This window comes from Populus nigra, chromosome 12 (assembly GCF_951802175.1).
Source record: "Populus nigra chromosome 12, ddPopNigr1.1, whole genome shotgun sequence".
In the NCBI taxonomy this organism is placed as follows: domain Eukaryota; kingdom Viridiplantae; phylum Streptophyta; class Magnoliopsida; order Malpighiales; family Salicaceae; genus Populus; species Populus nigra.
The window spans coordinates 15,490,388-15,514,172 of record NC_084863.1 but is presented as its reverse complement, the minus strand read 5'-3'; the positions used below and the strand labels follow the sequence as shown (position 1 = coordinate 15,514,172).

General features: G+C 32.1%; 2 protein-coding genes and 1 long non-coding RNA gene across 4 annotated transcripts; 1 reads left to right on the top strand and 2 right to left on the bottom strand.

The window, feature by feature from the left end:
- Window positions 1-1,318: 1,318 nt before the first annotated feature.
- LOC133669601 (LOB domain-containing protein 15-like) lies at window positions 1,319-2,654 on the bottom strand. 2 transcript variants are annotated; one of them, XM_062089802.1, is made up of 3 exons: window positions 2,453-2,654; window positions 2,046-2,295; window positions 1,319-1,888 (listed from the first exon to the last, which is right to left on the bottom strand). In XM_062089802.1, the coding sequence occupies exons 2-3, from the start codon at window positions 2,235-2,237 to the stop codon at window positions 1,481-1,483; spliced, it is 600 nt and encodes a 199-aa protein (XP_061945786.1). In that variant the 5' UTR covers window positions 2,238-2,295; window positions 2,453-2,654; the 3' UTR covers window positions 1,319-1,480. The 2 variants fall into 2 exon arrangements, with proteins under 2 accessions (XP_061945786.1, XP_061945785.1); XM_062089801.1 differs by having other exon boundaries at window positions 2,510-2,653.
- Window positions 2,655-11,493: 8,839 nt separating this feature from the next.
- Window positions 11,494-12,502, bottom strand: LOC133670154 (uncharacterized). The gene has a single exon (XM_062090648.1). It carries the CDS (start codon window positions 12,362-12,364, stop codon window positions 11,720-11,722), a length of 645 nt encoding a protein of 214 aa, XP_061946632.1. The 5' UTR covers window positions 12,365-12,502; the 3' UTR covers window positions 11,494-11,719.
- A 6,917-nt stretch (window positions 12,503-19,419) lies between these two features.
- On the top strand, window positions 19,420-19,984 carry LOC133669941 (uncharacterized). The gene is made up of 2 exons (XR_009833982.1): window positions 19,420-19,558; window positions 19,711-19,984. It is a non-coding gene; the product is annotated as an uncharacterized LOC133669941 (long non-coding RNA).
- Window positions 19,985-23,785: the final 3,801 nt, after the last annotated feature.

The window sequence follows — 23,785 nt, the reverse complement described above, 5'->3', positions numbered from 1 at the left end:
AATTTATCAATTAGCTTAAGCCAATATGATTCTACTTGATTGAATTTTTATTTTCTTATGAAAAACTACTTGAATGATTATTTGTAAGGAAAAAAAAAACTAGAAACGTGAAGCTGCCATGAAGCCAATCATTAAAGAAAAAAAGAATAATTCTAATTTTCCAAAAGTTTTCCCACAAAAATCTAAGATTGAATAAGTGGATCTCACTAATTAATGAATCCTAGAATTCAACGATTTCAAACTCTTCAGGAAGTGATGGGAAGAATCTTCACCAAGATTTTACAGTATTGCTCAAAAAACAAGCAAAACATAAAGAAAGATAATTAATGATATATAATTATATATAGGAAAAGTGATGAATGTATGCATGTAAAATTGGAATAAATGTGATCTCTTGTCTTATCTACAGATTATAAAAATAAATAATTATTGCAGATTGTCTGGGATTGATAAAGCCATGTGACAAAGGAAACAGAAGAGGCATATAGTAAAATATTATGACTCTTGGAATTCAATGTAGGATCATGAATTTAATATACATGGGAAGAATCACAGCCCCACCGTACCTTTTGCCTCTCCCACGTCCCATAAACAAGATTTTCAGTTCCTTCAATGGCTCAGACAAACATGTATACACATGCATGTGTGCTTATTGGAAGGTTCAGTGAAAGCAAAGCCTATTCAGTCACCGCACGTGCAATCAAGACTCGAATCACGAGAGATTGTAAATATGAACAGCAAGATGTGCCGATAACACCATAGTCAAAGGAGTGTTGAGAATACTAAACATTCAAATCTTTAACCTTCAAAGTTTTTATTGATGGATTGATTCAACACTCGTTAATTTTGAATACACTAGTCCTCAAATTTGTAGAGATGCTTTTTGAAATAGAAATATTTTCACACAAATCCTTTTTATATAAAAATCTTTTCCTAACTCAATTAGGAATAGCTTCCATTACTAGATGATGATTTTTGCTATGGAGTAAAATTTTGACGAATATATGACCTAGTATCACTGAGCTTAATTAAATTTTTCTTCTGTCATTTCAATCAAATGGGTTTGGATTCCATGGCCAGAACTTGTTTTTTCCTAAAAAAAAATTGATAAAGGAGAAGTTTTGAGTCTCGCCATGAAAATGAAAGGAAAATGTTGAAGCCAGCAGGCAACAAAAACCCTAATATACATGAAATTTTAGACAGGTAGCTAGCTAATAGTCCTCTCATCAAAACAATGAGCAAGGAATTTTCAAGAATGATGAGAGGTTAAAACAAAGCAACAATGTCATAAGAAATTATGAAACGGGAAGTTCTCAAGTCCTTAAAATTCACTACGATTTTGATTTAATGCCCCGAGTTCTCTCTTTCTTTCCCCATGATTTCTCAATCTTTACAACAAGTTACCATTAAGCATAAGGCAACATTATTATACCAAATGCAATGGTAATTGTATAAAAACCGACTATGGTCTAGAATAAAATTAATCAAAATATGGGACATTATTTTCACTTGAAATAGTGCTATAACCTGATGTGCTAGTTGGTGGTGTATAAAGAGAAGAAGAGGAAGATGAAGAAACAACAACTGAAGGAGGAGGTGGTTGTGGTGGTGGAGCAAGCGTTTGTGATGGTGTTGAAATGGACACGGTCGCAGAAGAAACTAAAGCAGGATGAGTAGAAGAAATGATGTTAGTAGCAGCAGCAGCTTCTCTGTATTTGTAGTTGAGTATCTCAGCCCTTATTGCACTAAGTTCAGCTTGTAATGATTGAATTTGTTGTTGTAAAGCTGAAATTGCACCCATGGAGCCATATACCGGATCTCTTAGCCTCAAGTTTGCTTCATAAACTAGACTATTTGCAGTATCAACTCTTTGACTTTCTGGCACCTCCTAGATAATTAAACCAAGCCAAGGAAAAATAAATTTTAAACAAATCCATAATTCATCAAGAAAAAAAAAATCAAGAATGTCAAAATTTGTTAAAAAAAAATTATATGAAAATTAAATAGATTATATGTTATAGGGAATTGAAGGCTAGCTTAATTACCATTAGCAGCTTGGAGACATTGCTTGCACCATAGACTTTGTGGACAGCAGCAAATTTCTGGGGTTCATGTGGAGAAAAATATGGAGAAAAAGGGCACTCTTCAGCACATCTTCTCCTTAAAAGTTTACATGCAGCACAAGGTGTAACAGTGTTCAAAATTACAGGAGGACCTAACATTTGTCTCCTCCCCATAAGAGAAGATGCATCACTCTCCCTCTTGATCCTCTTTCCTAACTCTTCAGATCTCTCCCTAAAACACCAAAGGAAAAAACAATATTACATGATATTTCAAGAAAACACTATGTTTTTCTTATCAAAATTTCAAATAGAGAAAGAAACAAACAGATTAGATCGAAGTCAAGAAGAGTTCTTAATATTTAATAGGCTAGTAGAAGCTAGGGTTTTGCCTTTTGTGGAGAGAATATAGATCTTATTCATTTCTCTTGAGGGTGATTCCTTCTTACCTGTCTCTGGACATTCAAGCATGCTAGTTGGTTGTCTATATCAAAGGCAGAGGAGAGGAGTGGAGATGACTAAGGGAGAGTTTCAAAATGAAGGAGAAAGAGAAATAAGAATAGAGAAAGGAGTGCTTAAAAGGCAAGGTAGTCACAAAAAGTAGGTCAATATATATTTTTTAAATAACGATGAAACAAAAAAGAGAAGAAAAGAAAGTAGATAATGGTGAAGAGTGAATGAAATTTGTAATCATGTAGGTGATAAATATTAGTAAATGTAGAAGAAGTTAATGTTCTAGGGGTTAGGTCATTGGAAGAGAAGGAAAAGATAAGAGAATGCCAAGATTTGCTGGTATTTTTTTTTATTATTAATCAAAGAAATATTATTAAGAATTCAGGGCTATAAAAAGAGATGATAAACTAGAAAACAAGTAAAAAACCATCTTGGTTACATGAAAATTTAAAAGATTGAAGCAAAACAGATAAGAAACGTTCTAAAGCAAAAAAGTTCTACATGAAAATCCATTTTAAAATTTTCTCTAAATTGCTAAAAATATTTAAACATTTATACATAAATCTAACTTCATCAAAATTCTTTAATCATAAAACAACATGGTAGAGAATTAATTCAAAAGATTGCTTGCATTTGACAGTGCTATGGCCAGTTGGCCTCGACTGTGATTTTTTTGTCTTCTAAAATGAAATCCAAAATTTTTACACCGAGATTAATAAAGGCTTTTTTAGGAGGTAAGCTGGTTTTTATTTTTATTTTATTTTAATTCTCTTTCTATCTTGACGTGACTTTCTGAACAACATCATACCTGTTCATCTCAAGTTTTCTCATTTTCTTGATTTTTAAGTTCAAATGAGAAAGCAAGCTTCGTGTCCCCACATGTGAGGGCGACACTCTTAAAGAGAGGATTACTCCCACTTGATGCACTAGTTTCAGTTAACCTAATGACTGATTTTCATCGATGTGCTTGCTATTTCAAAAATATCTCCTAGCATGGAATTGAATTTGGAGATTTTAGACATACTCCAAACTAGTGAATTCATAAAAATAAAAATAAAAATTCTTTTTTCATAGCTTTTTCTCAGATTTAAATCTGAATTGATCAAGTGGATGACAAAATTCATTAAACCATCCAAATCAACAATTCTAAGAGTTAGAGATGGTAATCTGAGTAAGGATTATTGAAAAAAAAATTACAAGAACAAGAAATTTCCAATGACAAATCACAATAATATCATAAAGAAATGTAACCAAAGCTGCTATACATATGAAAAGTAGAAATGACTAACCAGGAAATTATCTATCTGGGATTCACTTACAAGTTATACCCTCTTTTCATGACCAAAACAGTAGCAATATGCTAGAGATACCGAAGTAGTTGACCCTAATATTTTTTGACAGTCATGTGTGATTTGGGCGATCAGAAACAGCAATGAATCAAACACAAAATTTGGAAATTAATTTCTTGTTTATTGAAAACGCTTTCATGTTGTGTGCTTCCCTCTTATAAATACATCAACAGTAGGACTTGCCATTCGATCACGACACCATTTACCATTTCGATCAGCACTTCTCGTCCTTATCTGATTATTTGGGTAAAGTAGTTAACATTTATAATCACAATGGTAAAATATATTGAACTTTGTCACGGTTCATTGTATTACATCCAAACCAGATGTCACTAAACACAAAACAACCCAAGAGAGGCCGGAAACTCAATTATATCTAAAACTTTCAAGTTCAAATGGTCTTAGGGTGGAAATATTGCGAATTAGGAGAGGCCGGCTTTGATTGTGTAGTCTAAACTTCATAAAAAAAATTTAAAAAAAAAACCCGAATCACCCGTTTGATGAATACATGTGAGAAAGGGGTTTCTTATTATCAAATCATGCAAAATCGATCACATTTAATTCTACTTATTAATTAAAGTTGAAGCGATAAATTAATAATAAATTTTGTCATTTTAATCATGTTCAAAAGAATAATCCAACATTGGAATTTTTCCGTAGCATGCATGCATTTCTTGTAGTGACCATGATAACTCTATAAATAGTAAAATAAAACAAATCATGGAGATCAATTTAAAATAAACTAAATTTAAAATGATGAAATTGAAAAAAAAATCAATAATTTTTTTTTTTAAAAAAACAAATCGAATGAAATTGATAAAAAAAAAAAGCCCCCAAAAAAAGGCTCATGCGCACAAACTTGGGTGGCCTAGTGCATCTGGGTCTTAATAGAAAAAATCTCAAACGCATGGGTCTGCCAACCTAGGCCCGCACACCTGAGTTTTGATAATTTATTTTATTTTTTATTTTTTAAAAAAAATATATAAAACAAGTTATGTGTCGCCTACTATAATAGATGACACATCACTGGTTATACCCAGATTCCATCAATCCAAGGATTGTCGTAAAATCAATCTAGTTACTGGAAAATCAGGCTAGGGTGTTTTACACTAAAAAATTTATTTTCAATTATTTTTTGACAAAAAACAACCTAGAGGCATAAATAAACTTGTTTATATCTTCAAATAACCCAAAAATATCCAAAAATAAAAATCTTCTTGAAATCCAAAAACTTTTGAGGTCATATCCACTCTTCCATGCAATCTCAAGATGAAAGAACATCAAAGAAAAACTAATTTCATCAAATAAAACTAGTTGACACCAAAATTGATCTTTTTTATGGTAAAAAATATTGGTATCAACTAACTAGATTAAGCAAAACTGGAATTCGATGACTTTCTTTTTCTCACCTCAAACCAGGGATTGAAAATAAAAAAAAAATGCAACTTTGGATAAAAAGTGAATAATAAAAAAATGAAAGGAATTGAAAATGGGTAAGTTGGAGAGTAAAAGGATTAAAGTCAACTTTTTTAATTAATTTTTTATATGGCCATCTAGTTTCTCTTTATTTTTCAATTTGATTCTCCATTTTTTAATTATTTCTTTAGTTAACATATCAAAAGCAATTGATTTTTAATTTGACCCAAAAAAAATTAAATCATCTAAAGAAAGATTTGATGACCAAAATGAAGAAAAATCATCATGTAAATCCTATGAAGGTTTACAATGGCATGGTGTACATTAAAAAAACTACTCCTTTTAGTATTTTTTATAATATAATAATTTAAGGCTACACCTTAAAAGATTTAATATTATATCTCCCTGTGAGCTTTTTTATTCCACTGGCTGAAAAGGCAGAGTGCTATATGACGAGGGTCGAGGGGAAGTCTTCTCTCATTTCATTACAACTGAAGAAATTAGAACCATTGATGAAATTGGATTATCTATTTCACTTTACAAAAATTATTGGAAAATCAATCTGTAAACTGAACTCACATGTATATATTTCTATTGAGTTAAAGATTTTCAAAGTTAGCATAGTTATTTAGGTTCGTGTTCTATGAACAAGGCCATAGATTAGGCAAAACAAGTTATGATAGTAAGTCGCAATTGTTAGAATCATGGTAGGTAAAGAAAAGGAGGGAAACCTAAAAAAAGGGTATGTTTATGGAGATTGAAGGAAGGATCTAAACTTGCTTAAAATGCAAGAGATTAATGGACTATGAGTTCTTGTTTGACCCGTCTATTAAGGCTCACAAGTCGCATTCTTGCACACCTCGATCTCCAACCTAATCTTTAATTTCACCATTACACATAGATACACCGACTTTCACCTCACTTCTTCCGCATAGTTTTATAACAATATATGAGGCCAGTGGTCGCCCCTCTTAAAATTAAGCCCTAGAAAATGTCACCTTTCATGTGATCATAGCTTGCTATTAAAGTAAATCTGATATCCATTTTCCCGAGCTTATATTAAAATCAATTAATTTTCAATCGTTATGCATCAACAAACATTCGTTTTTTTGGTATCGAATGGTCAATAGAGGAGGCCAAGATCAAATTAGTAATTAATTATGGTGATTTTCTAGCTAGCACATGGTTTTTCCATTCAGAAGTTTTCTGGGGATCAGAAGCATATGAGTAGGCAGTAGCTTAATTGTGTAGTGGGTCTACATAAAAATTAATAAAAGTGCACTAACCAAAATAGGGTTAATGTAAACTTTGACAATCCTTTTTTTTTTTTCATGTATTTAGTTAGTGCGTCTAGCCAATCTCGAGAAAAGTCTTCGCTCATCACAAAACAGTTCTAGCCATAGTTTTGAAACCCGGACCGGCCCGGCGGGTCGACCCGAGACCCGGCCGACCCGGGCATGGAACCGGTCCGGATCTAAGCAAAAACCCGTCTAGGAGTTGGCCCGGCGAAACCCGGTCGACCCGGGACCCGGCCGACCCGGGTAAACCCGGATGAGACCCGGCCTCCTTTTTTTTTTTTTAATGTATAAAGTCACACTACGTCGTTTTGGTTAAAAGACCAAAACAACGAGATGCACTGATGCGCTGATGCAGAATTGCTGCAATTGCCCGGGTCACCATTGCTGATGCAGATACCACAGTTAGGAATCATAATTTAGCTAATTCACTTATTTTTAGTCTATTAATGGAATCTTTGAAAGCTCCTCTCTCTCTTGAATTCTTCGTCTCTATGCTCCTTATCCAGTTATCATACACAACTTGGTACTAGCCCCTGTATTATATATTTATATGTAGTAGTAAATATTTTATATTTTTATCCTACTTAATTAATTTGAAACATTCAACTGAAGATGCTAGCTAGAAATCCTCAGATTTGAAAGAAGACATGTATGTGAAATCTTTCAGAGTAGATAGCCTCCAGCAAGGGGAACATGCATGGTAGAAGGGGGTAGTGCTGTTGCGACCTTCTGTCTCGCTGCTGCTTTACCAGTACATATAATTGAGGCTGTGCAAGGGAAAATATAACGGGAAAACAAAAGAAATTAGGGGGACAATACTGTTTTACTTATATATATATAGTTGATCATCAATGAATGATTTTGGTTAATATGTAAGTGTTTTGAGTCTTCCTTTTTATTTCCCTCTTATGGTTTGATGAAATTCACTTGGAATTTTAAACCCTTAATTTTGATATATGTTACAGGTCTTGTAATTAATAAACATCACGAGACATAATGATGAGAATTCACATTTCTTTCCTCATCGATCCTTGTTGATTGAGAATCTTTTCATTCTTTAAATGATATGTCTCCTCATTTCTTATTGTTAGTGTTGCATTGTAAGTTTGTAACTAATTAAATGTTTTATATAGATATTTGTTTTTTTTTTGTTAACCCGGGTCAACCCGTCTGACCCTTGACCCGATCACTGGACCGGGTCAATGACCGGGTCGGGTTTTAAAACTATGGTTCTAGCTAGTTGAGATTTCTTTTGAGGTAATAGTACCTTCTTCTTCTTTTCATTTGATTTCGTCTTGGTCAAGGAATCTATGGTTTTAATTAGGAATTAATTAGGTTACTTTTTAAGTTTAATTTAACTCTATGGTCTTCGAGACTGAATTTTAATTCTGAACTACATATTTTGAAGACTTCTATACCAATTTATATAAATTATCTATATATTCATTTCAAATTTTAAATTTTAAAAAATGAAATGAAAAGGTGAATCTATCATTTCTTAATTATTTTAAAGACATATATTCTATATCAATTTATATAAATTATCCAAAAATTCATTTCAAGATTTAAATTTCAAAAACGAAATTAAAAAGTAAATCTCTTCGACCATCCAATTTCGTCTTTTTGAGACATTAAAATTGACAAAATTAATTAGTGTGCCCTTGGCCCGTTAAGGTCTCAAGATTCTGGGTCTGCGGATATTTGAGTCCCTTTAAGGACTAAAACCCAATGTAAAGCCTGAACTTGCAATCCAACATGTGTGCACAAGCAATTTATTCGAATAAATATAACAGGCAGAACCCAGGCGACTCCATTAATCTACCCTAGCAACTGATCCCATCTCGAATGTTTTTGTTGTTTGTCGTCTTAGATATTTGAATTTGACTGATGTAATAAAATTATATTAGAGTTTAAATTGTGTTTTGAAAAAGAAAAAGAGACTTGTGTTTCTCTTATAATGAAGGTGATGATGTGCTAGTTAGAAATTAGCAATTAAGGCCTTGGACCTCTTGGTGTAATATGCCTACTGCATTATGGCTTGAATGCTCTAGCAGAAAGCATAACAATTTCTATACATCACAATTGGGTAATTTACCTGGCCTCTCTTTCTTTTCTTGTAATTCCTTTCTCAGCCCTCAGGGCATGCAGAGTTAAAAAAAATATAGCCGAATAAAAACCTTAAATAATGCAAGTCTTATCGGCCAGGTCAAGCTCTGGCCACCCTTGTGATTCAGACTTGCCGACAAGTTTCACTAGCTACAATTAATATAAGAATATGCTAAATATCCATGATTATTTTGGGAGCTGGGACTCTCTACTCCTATACTAGCGTTTGACATCATACCTTAATATATTCAAGATATATACCACTGCCAAAAACAACTCTTTACGTACGGATTACTTTTTGCACGCTTCTTGCCACAAAATTTAATGCAATTTCGTAGGTGAGAAATTAATATTGTGGTCCAAGGACTAGCTAGATCAACTATCTCATTCTGCCTCAATTGCACCAAAATTCCAACAGTCCCACTGCAGGATGATCTCTAGTTTAGTTGGCTGAGTAATTTCTATCTCCTCACATAGAACTCTTAAATTGCATTTCTCAGATTCTGATGCTAAACGACAGCAAAATCACCTTTCTCTTTGGATTGGAAAAGGGTGGTTAATGATCATGATACTGTTTGGGCCATCTTTTGTGCAGAGATGAATTAAATTTCTTTCTAGTTATATCTTAGATATATGAAAAAAAGGGGCACGTACTGACTATTAATGTGGATACCACGTTTGCTTTCCTCGCATCATTCTTGAATTCAAACTTGAAATGATGATTAAAGAAAGAAAGGCATACTTACCCTCCAACTATAACCTAATTCCTAATTGAGTCCTAGACTAGAATAATTACCAATTGAGTCCCCCATCTAATGGATATTACCCAATTATTCTTCGCCTCAAGACCTTTGCCTTGAAGATGATAAAAAACGAGGACCTATTTGTCTCAACACAATGCCCTTTTTGTTACAATTTTAATGATGGAAGTGAATATTCGAGTAATGGTGGATAGATGGGGATTCAATTGTGAACTTTTTTAGTTGGAGGACTATATATTACATGATAGCTGGTTTCTCTAAAAACCCCAATAACCACCTCTGTCCACATCGTACTAACCATAAATATATGGTTACTATCTATTATTGGCTTTGAAATTAAAGTCTTTAGAGGAAATTCTTTAGGGTTAATTAGTTAATTATTAGAGGGATCGATGGCGGCCAATGCAAATGCATCATTGCTTAGTGAAGTAGAGGAATTCACCGCTAATTGAATGAGAAGCCATGTGGTCACGTGGTACGATCGATCTCTGAAATGAAGACAATAATTGAATTTCTAAGTAATGTTTAAGAAGCTATAAATGCACGTAACATGCATCACTAAAATTATATATCGGTAAATTAAATTTTTAATTAGTCAAAACTTTAAATTAAATTATATAAAATTATTTTGACATGATCTTGTTTGATAAATTAAAATTTTTTTTAAAAATCAAGTTCATTCTATTCAACTCATCACTTTAATTATGAAGTTAACTAAATCAAATTAATTTTTATTATATGCTAAAAAATACAAAAATTAATTCATAATTAATCAATTTAATATTGAATAATAAAAATCAAATATTAAATTTAATGCAACATTAATATTTTGCTTTCGATAAGAAGAGTTTTTTTTTAAAAAAAAAAAAAAGAGGACAAACTGTTTTTTATTTTTATTTAAAAAAAATAACAACATGCAGTTTGTTGTATAAAAAGCGAATATTGAATCCAAGTCTTGGACCCGAGAATTCAACATTATACACATATATTAATCATTGAGCTGCATGCTACATAAAGTTATTAACCAAATGATTAAAAAACATATCTAATTTATGGTTCATATAAATATATATATATATATATATATATATATATATATATATATATATCCAACCAACAGTTTTAATTGTTTTAGTAATAAATACAAGTCAGAAGCTTCTAATGAATTATAATCATATATGGTTCCTTGTCTTTTCTAGTTCCACATGCCTGGATTTGCATATAAGCAGGTTTCAGCCATGGAGTTTCATGCGAATACAGTACGATGACAATCGAACGTCTGCCCATTTTTCACGATAGCCATTCTTTATATAGTTTATTTCCTTCTCTATAAATATAAAAGCATGCCCACACACTCATAATATTGTTAATGGAGTGAGTTTCAGGCTTCCATTCATTTTGTTATATCCTATCTCTATACTTTTATAGAGTTCAATTTATATTTTCTATTCTTTATACAATTCCATTTTATTTAGGACACTCACATTCAATATTAGATCTTGATTGGTGATCCCAGATCTAAATTTAGATTAGACAAACTAATTTCATTGACTTTGAGAAGGGATTGTCAAAACGTTGACTAAGATTTTGACAAATTTTTAAATTATTGTAAGGAAAACAAGGAGAAAAGATACGTACATCCATGGAGCAAATGCAGTTTCCCTCTTCTTTCTTCTTCTTCTTTTTTTCTTTTTTTGCCATAATTAACTAAATATCTTGCGGGGAAAATGCTATTGTAATTCCCTTATGTACCAACTAGGTTTTGGAATACCGTAAACCATTAATCTAGATTAATTAATTTTCATTGGGTGGATTCCATGTTGAACTCAAGAAATTATTACATGAACTTGGTTGAGAGAGAGTATGCACCTGTTGACTGATTTGCATGCTTTACCGATCGACTCCCGGCTGGTTGAACCTTTTGGCCTTTACTTTCTATGTAATTGGCTTTTGCCATTTCTCTTTTTTATGACTCAATAAATTTGCTCGTTTTTGTGATAAAAAAAAGTTTGGAAATAACTATAATCACTTGTGCAGCAAGGAGAGGAAATAAAAGATACAAAATATATGATTATATTGATAATATGATCACTTGTTTCACTCATTAATCAAGAGAATTAACCACTCCAACGGTCACAACTAGTTTCAGCATGCATTGATTTTTTTTCTTAAATGGTAATATCATCTTTTGCCTCTCGTTCAACTACTACAAGGACCGAAAGCTTTATATATATATATAAATATATAGATACCAAACAACACATTTCATTGACTTGTTAAGCATCCCTAAGCAATACCTTGATCATGGATGCATAGCAGCCTCGAGACCTGGCACTTGCTCCACGACCAATACCGCCAAAGCAGAAGGTAGAAACAGGATATTCACATTCATTTTCATGATCCTGATCATCATGATTCAGCATTATTTTTCTTGTATCAAAGTATTGTCTTGGGCTTGACATTCCATTATAACTTCCTCGAGACTTCGAAATCTTCATTGGTGAAGAAGGCAAAGAATACGTTGCTGACCATGAAGATGATAACCGCGACGAAGAAGAAGATGATGAAGAGGAAGAAGCAGGTGATACAGGCAGGTTTGTTTTCCTTGTAGAACGTTTGGGGAAAATAGAGTCCAAAAGACTAGATTTAGATAGCTTTTTTGTTGGTCTTTTTGGAGTATTGTAAAAGTAGGATGGCGGAGGTGTTAAAGGAGGAAGAGGGTTTTCTCGGAACTTGATCTTAGGAGTTCCTGGTTGAGACTCCCAGGTGAAGGGAACTGCAACAGATGCACCAACATGGTAATCTTCTGTGCTCAAGTTAGCCATGGAGACATCTCTTGTTACTCGTTTAGAGGAGCCCTTTTTGTCATCTTGCTTTAATTTTAAGGACTTTTGAGGACGCTTTGAGCTACTTGAAAGCATTTTTATTTTTGAGACTTGAGTTACGAAGATATGGCAGAGAAATAAAGAGGATGAGTAGAGCTTAAGGCAAGCAAGGGTTTGTATTTGGAGGGTTTCCTAGACATTGAAGGAGTCGTTTTAACTTTTAAGACTTCAAGTTCCCGTGCATGAACACAGTTAAGTTTGCTTTTCTATTTATATATATATATATAGTTGGGTTTCTCGATGCAATTAGATCTCAATAATTACTCAATTATTTAGTAAACAAAATAATTACTCAATTATATACTACATTAATAGTCCTTTTAGAAAGGGAATAACTTGATTATATAAGGCTACAATAAGTGAATTTAATTAGGTGATATTTTTTTTCAGACAAGGTGTAGTATTTTTTTTTAAAAAAAATATTTTTATACCAAAATAATAGGAGAATATTTTAGTAGAAAAAAAATCAAAATCATTAAAGTGCAATTCGTGTGGTATAGCATGGCCCAACAAGTCTTCTTGTCAAAGAAAATATAATATTACACTACACTTTAAGTGAAAATGTTGTCTAGGATTTAGACCAATGAATAAATTTCTTCTAATGAAATTCAGAAAATTTTTAACCCTTTTTTTTTTTTTTAGGTATGAGGCTTTTGACCTATCTTGTTAACCCATGTGGGGTGACTCCTACATGGATTATTAAATTCCTCCGTACCCTACCATGCATTGTTTTTCTTTTGTTTATGAGTTCCCTAATTAATTATATCAGATTTAAAGTCAATTTATTTAGTGTCAACAGTTAAGACATGATTTTCGGCTAGGGTTAAATTATTTGATTCCATTATTATTTTTTATTATCATAAAAAGAAGCAAGAGAGAGTATCAGCCACTTGGAGGCTTATTGCCAATAAATTTTGGTCATGGTGAAGATAAGACACAGCAATAAATTTTGGGTTACGGAAATGTTGTGCCCAGAAGAAGATTATTGTTTGTAGGATAGCTGCCTAATATTTTGCTTCATAAATGAACCACACAGCAATAAATTTCTTCATAAATATTTTAGCTCAATTTTATGTATATATTCTCTAAGAAAGAAAGGGATACCTTTGGGTTCACGAACTTGACCTAGCAATGTTATAGCTGTCAAAATTCAGCTGAATATAATAGGTGTAGACGTTGATGCAGTAGCAAGAGAAGGATTAAAATGCACACCAAATATTTGAAAATGTATTAGGAGACAAAACGGAGAGAAGTTGACAAAAGATCTGCAAGAAATTAACTGAGTTAATTAATCGTTCTTGAAACTTGACCATGCATATGTATTTAGACATCACAACGCCCATTACTCGTATCATGCGAGGTCATAGTGGATGAATGACGGAGGTAGCAAGAAACATGAATCAACTGTTTTTTTTTTGCTCACAATCATGCATACTAAATCCAACCCCAACAAGTAAATTTATGATCCAAAATTTTATCCCAGTTGAGTTTCAATTTGAATTGGTTTTGATATTAACCTTGCTAAGATCTTGTGTAACTTGACGGGTTAACTTATAACTCGATTAACCTAATTAAACTAGATCCAAACTTAGCCGGATCAAAATCAATAAATTTTGTTAAATAAAAATTGATTGAACAAAAATAATAAACTATAGCTGAGCCACGTCACCTATAATTAGACTTGTCATATTTAATTTGTGAGATGTCGCGGTGAACATCCTTTTGGATTAGAAAACGGGAAAGACAAGCAATTCTTGTTCTTTATCGGTGGAGAGAGGAAATGAGAGTCGCCACCTAATATTTTGGTAATTAGAAACCCTAACTAGTCTTAGAGATCGGGCATGGGGACTGATTGCGTAATGGAAATGTATTAGCATCCCTAATACGTCTTACTTAAGGTAATCTGCATTGTTTAATTGTGTGATATAACTAAAGTATTATTGTTTTTCTAATTGTTGGTCTATCTAAGATTTAAGAAAAGTTCTTCTTAGTAAGAAGATTCTTATGTTATCGAGTAAAAACTTAATCGTTCTAATGTCTATATATATATATATATATATATATATATATAAAGAACTACCTTTTTATTTAATATCAGGAACGAAAAAAAACAAAAACAAAAACAGAGAGGAAGAAATGAAAAAAAGAGGAAAGAGAGACAAATATAAACAAAAAAAATAGAACAAAGATGGAAAAACAGATGGAAAAACATAAACAAAAAAAGAAAGACAAAGAACAGAGAGGCAAGAAAAAATAGCAGAGAACGACACCATTTTGAGCTCTTTTTTTTTAATGAATAGTGAGTGAAATAGTTTCATTTTGTACAAAACATGTCGTTTCATTGAAAATGTTGCACGTGTGCGGCGTCGCGGTGAAAACATCCACCCTTAAAATCTGTCTTATCCTGTATCTATCTGGCAAAATATGAGGAGACAAGGAATTCTTGTCTTTTATTAGTGAAAAAATAGAATGGAAGTCGCCACTTAGTATTTTGGTCACTAGGAACCCTAACTAGTCTCAGAGATCGGGTACGGGGACTGGTTACGTAAAGGGAAGGTATTAGCACCCCAAATACGCCCTACCTAAGGTAGGCTGCATTGTTTTATTATTTGATAAAATCTAAGGTCTTGTCGTGTTGTCTAGTTATTGGTCCATCTATGGTTTAAGAAAAGTTCTCCTCAGTAAGGAGGTCCTTGTCTTATCGGGTAAAACTTAATCGTTCTAACGCCAACAAAAGAATTTAATATCCAGAATACATCTTACGTATAAGGTCGTAATCCCAGATATTAAAATAAAAACAAAATAATTTTTTTGAAAATTTTGAAATATTGGCCAGTTCTCGTGACTTTAATAAATCGGTTATTAAAGCCAAAAATGCATGCTAAAACTTTTTTTTTATGAAGATGCAATATGACTTTTTTTTAATTTTTTTTTAGAGTGACTTGGCCGTATGCATGGAAACAAAATATTTTATTTTTTTTATTTCTTATTTTGATGAAAATCGGGCATTTTAATGCCGAATTTGTATCTTTATAGTATAAAAATACAAATCAATATTGATCAAATTACAGTAAAAAAATTCAGAAAATCACAGATTTTTTTGTAATAATTTTTTCTAAAAGAATTTTTTTTCTTTTTTAGGCTGGGCCCAGCCCGACTCATGTGGCTGGGCTGGACCCAGCAGGCCTAGCCGGGTCACTGGCCCAAGCTAGTGACCCGACTGGCTTTTAAACGCAAGCGTGCATGAACAATTCACGCATGCCTGCTACAACCAGGATGTAATTAAATTTCACATGCACAGTGTTTGTGCAATTATAAACAGAAGGGGAAGGAATGGAAAGCTTACCTGGTTCACAGTCGTTGCTGGGAGAAATCCCTACTGAGCTTGTCGCTGGGATTCTGGGAAGAAGCTATGATGCCACTCCCTGCGTCTGGCTTCCCTTCCGTTCTGTTCTTTTCCTCGTGTCCATCTCTTATCTCCTCTCTTTGTGTCTGGTTCTCTCCTCTCTGCTTCTTTTCTTAGTTCTTCTCCTGTTCCGTTCTCTCTATCGCCCCTGAATTTCCTCTATTACTCTTTTCTTTTTTTTGTCTTTTTTTACTGCTCTTTTCTTTCTCTCATGTTCTTCTCCAATTGAGTCCATAAACATTTGATTTTGGATTTTGCTTTCTCAAATTGAATTTTTCTTGTCCCCATGACTCTCGTTAGTAAAAATATACTGTCAAAATTTAAATTCTTGTATTTTTGAATCTCCTTAACCAATTTCTGTTCTTTTTTCAGCATTACAGCATCCTTTTCTCACTTCTATTATTTTTGGATTTCTTTCGAATATTTTTTGATATATTTTTTTTGTATTTTCTCATTTTTTTTATGGGAACCCAAAAATGGGTAACAACAGAAAAGAAAAAGGCGTTAAAAGTATCAATTTTCAAATTGGTCCTTAATTTTTTATTTGTTCAATCCAGTCCTTAATTGAGATTTTGATTTTAAGAATCAATTCAATTGCATCCTTGCCAAATTCAAATCTCAGCCTTGAAGTTGGCCATCGTTTTTTCTTTGATTCTTGGTTTTGAATTTGTGCATTTTGACCCTCAATTGATCAACAAACTTTTAATTTCTTCAATTTAGCTTCTGATTCGGTCAATTGCAACCCCTATATTTACGTGTCTTTTCCAGTTTGGTCCTTGGTTTTGGATTTCTTCAATCAAGTCCCTAGTTGATAAAAAGGTAAATATAAACTCTACAACATTCAAAAGCCTAGTTGGGAGTTTGAGATATTTAACATGCACTTGTCCGGATATCATTTTTGGAGTAGGACTTGTGAATAAGTTTATGAAGACACCAACTATGATATAATTCAAAGCTTTGAAGCGAATTTTTTGGTATATTAAAGGTACTATTGATTTTGGCTTATTTTATAGATATTCTAATAGTTTTGATCTTGTGGGTTATAGTGATAATGATTAGGTCAGAAATATGGATGATAGAGTACTACGAGTTTTGTTTTCTAAATGGAAGACAACATTCACATAGAGTTCAAATAAGCAATTTATAGTCACTTTGTCAACATATGAAGTTGAATATGTAGGTACTACATCATGTGTTTGTCATTACATATAGCTAAGAAGATTATTGAAAGAATTGTGAATGTCATAAGAGATGCTTACGAAGCTTTATGTGGATAACTCATCAGCCATTGTCTTAGCTAAAAATCCAGTTTTTTTATGATAGAAGTAAGCACACTGACACAAGATTTCATTACCTAAAAGATTGTAATAAAATCTTATATTAGTTTAATTTCTTGATTGTTTAGGTCTTTGTGTATATAAAAAAGGCTTGTAATTCAGTATTATGTAGCAATACAAAAGGAGAGAGAATAGCTAAAAGAGCTTAAAGAAAAACACTTAATAAAAATATACCTTTTTCTCAATGTTCTTTTTGTTCTTGAGTTTTTGATTTTGCATTACTGTTTTTAATCTTATACCACACCTATCTTTCTTCCAACAACTTTTTAGCTGAATTGTGCTTCATACAAGATCAATCTACTCAGTTTTGTAGATTTTATAGAATCATGTCCAGTCATATAACTGTGTTTTTATGCTGGATCCAGCCTACTCCTCTTATCCCTCCTCTGCTTCATTTGGAACAAGTCTACATTTACTTTGAATAAGAGAGTTGGCTGCCTCTTTGATTTAAATAAAACTGTCACTGTAGATGGCAGTAGCAAAAACGGGAGAAAAGAGAGCAGAGAAAAACGGGAGAAAAGAAAAGAAGAGGCAGTAGAGCAGCATGTGTTCTTCCTTTGATTTCAAGCTTGTTCACCGTTGGATTGAGCTGAGATTTTGATAACAGCTTCTAGACACATCCCTCTTCTTTCTGGACGGTTGGATCGAAGATTGGTGGTGTGGAAGCTAGCCGTTTTGACAGAAAACGGGGCTGTCAGTATTGTGAGTTTTTCTCAAATAATTCTCCTTTAATGTTATTGTAATCCGAGAATAAGTAGTTCTTGATGATATATATGTTGTAGCCCTTAGTTGAATCTGAGGAAGAACAATTGTGAACCCATTATTTGTGATAGTGGAAGTTTTTAGGTGGACTACGGTCCCGTGGTTTTTCTCGCATCGGGTTTTCCACGTAAAAATCTTCGTGTTGATGTGTGTGATTGTTGCATTATATTTGGTCATTGTTTGATTTTGTTTTTTATTGCACAAAGAGGGAAAAAGGATTGGGACTTGTCAATTGTGAATTGTATTCCGCTGAATTGATTCGGTTATTTGTCCATAGCTTTCCCAACAAAGTGGTATCAGAGCATTTGATTGTGTAGATTGAATTCTTGTGCAGTTAAAATGGAAAAGGAAGATTCGGGTATGATAAAGCTCACTTTCTCAAATTATTTTCTATGGAAAACAATGATGGAGGATCACTTATATTGCAATGATTTGGCTTTGCCGATTGAATGTAAAGGAATAAAGCCTAATGACATGGATGATGCAAAATGGAATGGACTAAATAGAAAGGCTACCGTTAATGTTAGAAAATGGATATCTTCTAAGTCCATTAATCATATACTTCAAAGTGATCTTTCCATTCGGAGAAATATGATTAATGGACTTAGAAGATACCCATTTTCTAACATTAGCGGTAACCTTTCTATTTAGTCCATTTCATTTTGCATCATCCATGTCATCAGGCTTTATTCCTTTACATTCAATCGGCAAAGCCAAATCATTGCAATATAAGTGATCCTCCATCATTGTTTTCCATAGAAAATAATTTGAGGAAGTGAGCTTTATCATACCCGAATCTTCCTTTTCCATTTTAACTGCACAAGAATTCAATCTACTCAACCAAATGCTCTGATACCACTTTGTTGGGAAATCTAGGGACAACTAACCGGATCAATTCAGCGGAATACAATTCACAATTGACAAGTCTCAATCCTTTTCCCTCTTTGTGTAGTAAAAAACAGAATCAAACAATGACCAAATATAATGCAAATAATCACACAAATCAACACCAAGATTTTTACATGGAAAACCCGATGCAAGAAAAACCACGAGACCGTAGTCCACCTAAAAACTTCCACTATCACAAATAATGGGTTCACAATTGTTTTTCCTCAGATTCAACTAAGGGCTACAACATATATATCATCAAGAACTACTTATTCTTGGATTACAACAAGATTAAAGGAGAATTATTTGAGAAAAACTCACAATACTGACAGCCCTGTTTTCTGTCAAAACGGCCAGCTTCTACACCACCAATCTTCGATCCAACCGTCCAGAATGAAGAGGAACGTGTCTAGAAGCTGCTGTCAAAATCTCAGCCCGATCCAACGGTAAACGAACTGGAAATCAAAAGAAGAAGACAGACTGCTTTACTGCCTCCTCTTCTTTCTTTCTCTCGGTTTTCTTCTCCTCTCTTCTGTTTCTCTCTACTGCGTCTACGGTAGCCGAACATTTAATTTAAAAAGACAGCCTTGCTGTCTCTTACTAATTAATGTGGTGGTCCCCCCATCACATGGTGCGGGACCACACACAACAAAAGAGTGGTCATACCTAAAGTGGTGGAATTTTTTCTGATTAATTCCTTGAAGCTAGTTAGATATAATCTCCTTAACATAATGGCAATCAGAAGAGCTGCATGTCCAAAGGTTCTTCTTCAGCAAAGTCATCTTTGCAGGCAGAGGGTGCCCAGAAGTCCAGAAGCAACAGCAACAATTCTCCCACGTTAGCTTTTTTCACTGCATTTATTTTCTGTTCTTCACTGTATCATGGAGCAAAGCATCTGTACTTGTCCTGTTTCTGCACACACTCAATTCTGTGTGCTTTCATCTAGAAATGCATAAATTTAAGCATCCATGTTGAATGATCTTCCTCAGGATGTCTGGTTTCTCAGCAACCCACTCTCAGTTTTTGGCTTTTGGCACATACTAACATCACCAGTAGCATGACAAGGCACACAATGTTTTTCCTGTGACAAAGGCCACACTCCAACAGATGCAGGATCAATTGCTTATTGAGTTAATTCAGTCCTCTTTAAATATAAATTCCTAGAACACCGAATCAAGCTATGTAGGAGTAGGACAGTATGCTTATCAGTCTTCTTGCCTCTCAGAACACATGAAGAAGCCGAAAGATAAACAATTAAATTAACCATTATTCAAAACATGAAATCTTAATCCAAACATCCTAACATTTACGAACCATTGTTAGGGACAGCTAAAATTATCATGGATAACTCTAGACAGTATTGATGCTGGAGGATATAAAAAGCTGAATATGGATTTATTGCAATTGACTGTGTACAATGTCTAGCAAAAGCTTTTGGATCGTGTTTAAATATTTATAGAAGGTAACCAGTTGAGGTAAGAAAGATCCTCAAATTATGTCCAAAAAATGTTGTTCTTTATTTATTTTTTTTCTTATTTATCATGCATATTTTTTAGATTTTTATCTTTATTTTTCTAGTGATTTGGATAGCTCAAAACATATCATTGAACCTAATTATTTTTTGTGGATCCTATTTCTGCAGTACTTATTATTATTTCCATAAATTAGGATCCAACAAAAACTTATTCTGTTGACCGATGTGCTTTGATTTATACAGGCAAGAAAATGTCATGTCATGGAGTACATGATCAGTATTGTCGCACGTCAAAGCACAATATCCTCAAATTATTAAATATAATTTTTAAATATAATTTATACTAATTTTTAATATATATTTCAAGTAAAAGATGTTTTCACTTAAACTTATAAAGGTTTAAATTGTTTTATATATAATTTTTATTAAATAAATAAAAATAAAAAAAATTTGAATTCATAATTATTTCCTTAGCATAACTTGGAACCATATTAAAAAACAAATTCAACTTAAAACTTAAGTTGTTTGATAAGATTTTAAAATATAATTTATATATATTATTTTTTAACTGTTATTATTATTTTTTACTTAAAAATATATTTAAGATAATATTTTTTTATTTTTTAAAAAATATTTCTTACATTAATATATTAAATAAATTTAAAATTATAAAAAATAAATAAATTCTTAAAGAGATGATGGTATCCCAAAAGTACCACAAGCTAGCTATCGTTGTTCCAAGTTCCAACAGTTCAACCGTGGTGTTACAATACGTGACACATAACTTTTTTTATTGTTGGAATTAAGGTCTTGAAGATTATGTGGTGATAGAAGATGCATATTTTAATTGGATTTATTTGCTTTTAATTATTCATCAAACTACAATTTTATATCTCTATTTATTATTTATTTAGAGTTTTCACTTTCTAGGTTATATATGGCTTGTTTATCTTAAGTTTTCTATTTTTTTTTCTTAAGTTTCAAAAATCACATTTAATAATTTTTTAGAATTGATAATTATTTTTATATAATCATTGAGTTTTAAATAGTTTTTATTTTTATTCTTTACATATAATTTTTTTTAAATAATTTATATATGATATTTACTAGACCGCTTGTGTTATACTGCAGGTTAGATTATTTTTTTATTTTTAACATTTATTAAAAAACAATATGCATGCATTGCTAATTAAGTTGTTTTCTATTAAAAAAAAATTAGGCATATGGGGTATTTTATACTAAAAAAATCATTTTCAACTTTTTTTAATCCAAAAATACCTAAAAAAATCATAAAGACCTTTACAAACTAAATTTAAAAAAAAAACCCCAAAAAAACAACCCAAATCCAAAAAACTTTTTGAGATTATAAGAGCATTTGAAAACGCGGTTCTAAAAATTAAATTTTTTTATATTTTCAGATCGTTTTAATGTGCTGATCTCAAAAATAATTTTTTTAAAAATGAAAAAACATCATTTTGATGCATTTCTAAACAAAAAGCATTTTGAAAAGTAATCACAACTACACTGTCAAACACGTTATCTCATATAAAAAAAAAAACTAGAATACTCAAGTGAAACTTCTCTAATCGAATATAATCCATTAACATCAAGAATGAATTTTTTTTATTTTCTATTTTTATTATCAAAACCTAGTGATTTTCTCTCCTCTCTCTTAAACTAGTATCTTAAAAATAAAAAAAATAATTTTTTGAACTAAATTTTAATTTATGAAAACTAAAGGGATTTTCAATGAACCATTTGGAAAGTAGAATGGTCAAAATAAACTTTCCATTCTTACTTTAAAATCACCATCTATTTTGTCCACCTTTTTCCATCTTGGTCCCATATCTTTAAATCTTATCCTCTCAAAACAAAATAGAAGCAATTAGCCATTAATTTGATCACTTAGGGATCAAAACACAAAGAAAAAAACTTTAGGGATGAAAAAAATAAACAAAGGATTTTCATAATCTACTGTGCTTCATGCCTTGGGCTACAATGAAAATTAATTAATCTTCAAGGATAAGTAAGTTTTGAATTTAAATTTAACGCATGTAATCATTCATTCAAGTAAATAGAGACACCATTTGATCAAATTAACATTCAATAAAAGAAATTTATCTAGTAATTTGTTTTTCAAAATTTCAAATCATGGGAGTATCACCTGATCAGTCACTACAATCCACATTAACATAGAAGCTCAGGTCATCACTATGAGCTTTTCGAAGCAATATTCCTAGCTAAATCCCAATTCAAGAATTTTACTATATGAAGAACCTCTTCTTGTGTAATTAATTAATATTAACCCTTTCTGCTCTTATCAAGAAATATCAGACTCAGCTTAACCCATGCCTATCTGAATTCTAATCTTATCACCTCCAACTTTTAGACAAGACAGGATAAAAAACAAAAAAACAAATGTCTCGAGATTTCGAGCAACTTGTGGTGGGTGTCAAAAGATTCATGCTCTTGTGTGTTCCATGCAATAATAAACACCACTCGATTTCAAATATTTTGGGGTCCGACTATACTTTAACTTGGAGTCGCTTTTATGGAAAAATCTGCCCTTTTTTTCTTGTTTTATGGGGAACTTTAACTTGATTTTTTCCACCATAAATTATCATATTCTTTTCTTGTGGTTAGCTTTCTTTTTTCTTAATTTTATATACCAAGATTGTGGGAGTTTATTCTCTTTATGTCCTTTTGCTTTCGTTAAATTTCTAAATTTAAAATGCAAAAAAACATCAACCTAGCATTTATTTCAACAACTAGTCAAATAATAAGAAATCAGTACCCCCAGAGGACATCCCAACTGCTTCCCAGACATCCGATAATTCTCTTGACACTTGGTATTATCAGACAATACATGTCTCGTCAAGAAAAAAGAGCCCTTGCACTCGAGCGTGGAGCTCAGTGGTCAATCGTGTGACTTGTTCCGCTTCTATTTTAAGTTCAATTCTTTATGTGCATGTCTGTCACCTCCGCGATGCCTTACTTACTTACTGGACTTGCAGAATATTTAGTGGGCCATGAGAAATTATCGTAGTACGCGTAAGCTGACTCGGACACCTCACGATAATAAAAAAAAAAAAGCCCTTTATCCATAGAGTAGAAGGACAATAATAAGACTTAAAAAATAAAAATAAAAAAATTTATGATTTTAAATTTAAATTTTATAGTTATTAATATAATAATTATTAAAAATTTATATTTTATTAATTTTAAAATTTATAAAATTAATCGAGATATATGTAAATATTAATTTGAATATTCATATTAATTTTAGAAAAACGAAAAAAAGAAAAAGAAAAAGAGCCCATGACTCTCATGATGATCTTGCCCACATAGATCCTCATCCATGCCGCTGTGACCCTATAAATTATGAATTTAGTCCCTCTTCTTAAATCTTGATCTCTTAGGTTCCTTTGCTGTCTCTTTGTATTAGTATCATCCTCCTATCCTCCCTATTTTACACTAGCATAGGGTCAGTCCTCATCAAACATTATTAGGGATAGTGTTAGACTATTCCATTATTTATTTATTTATTTTAAAAAAACAGTATTGATAAATTTAAAGACAAAAAAAAATCA

What these genes read in the sequence shown, in the direction of transcription:
- LOC133669601 (XM_062089801.1), bottom strand. An exon ending in ATGTCTCCAAGCTGCTAATG is followed by an intron (nt 1,889 to 2,045) that starts GTAATTAAGCTA and finishes TTAATTATCTAG; the next exon opens with GAGGTGCCAGAAAGTCAAAG.
- LOC133670154 (XM_062090648.1), bottom strand. Translation starts at nt 12,364, where the DNA reads ATGCTTTCAAGTAGCTCAAAGCGTCCTCAAAAGTCCTTAAAATTAAAG.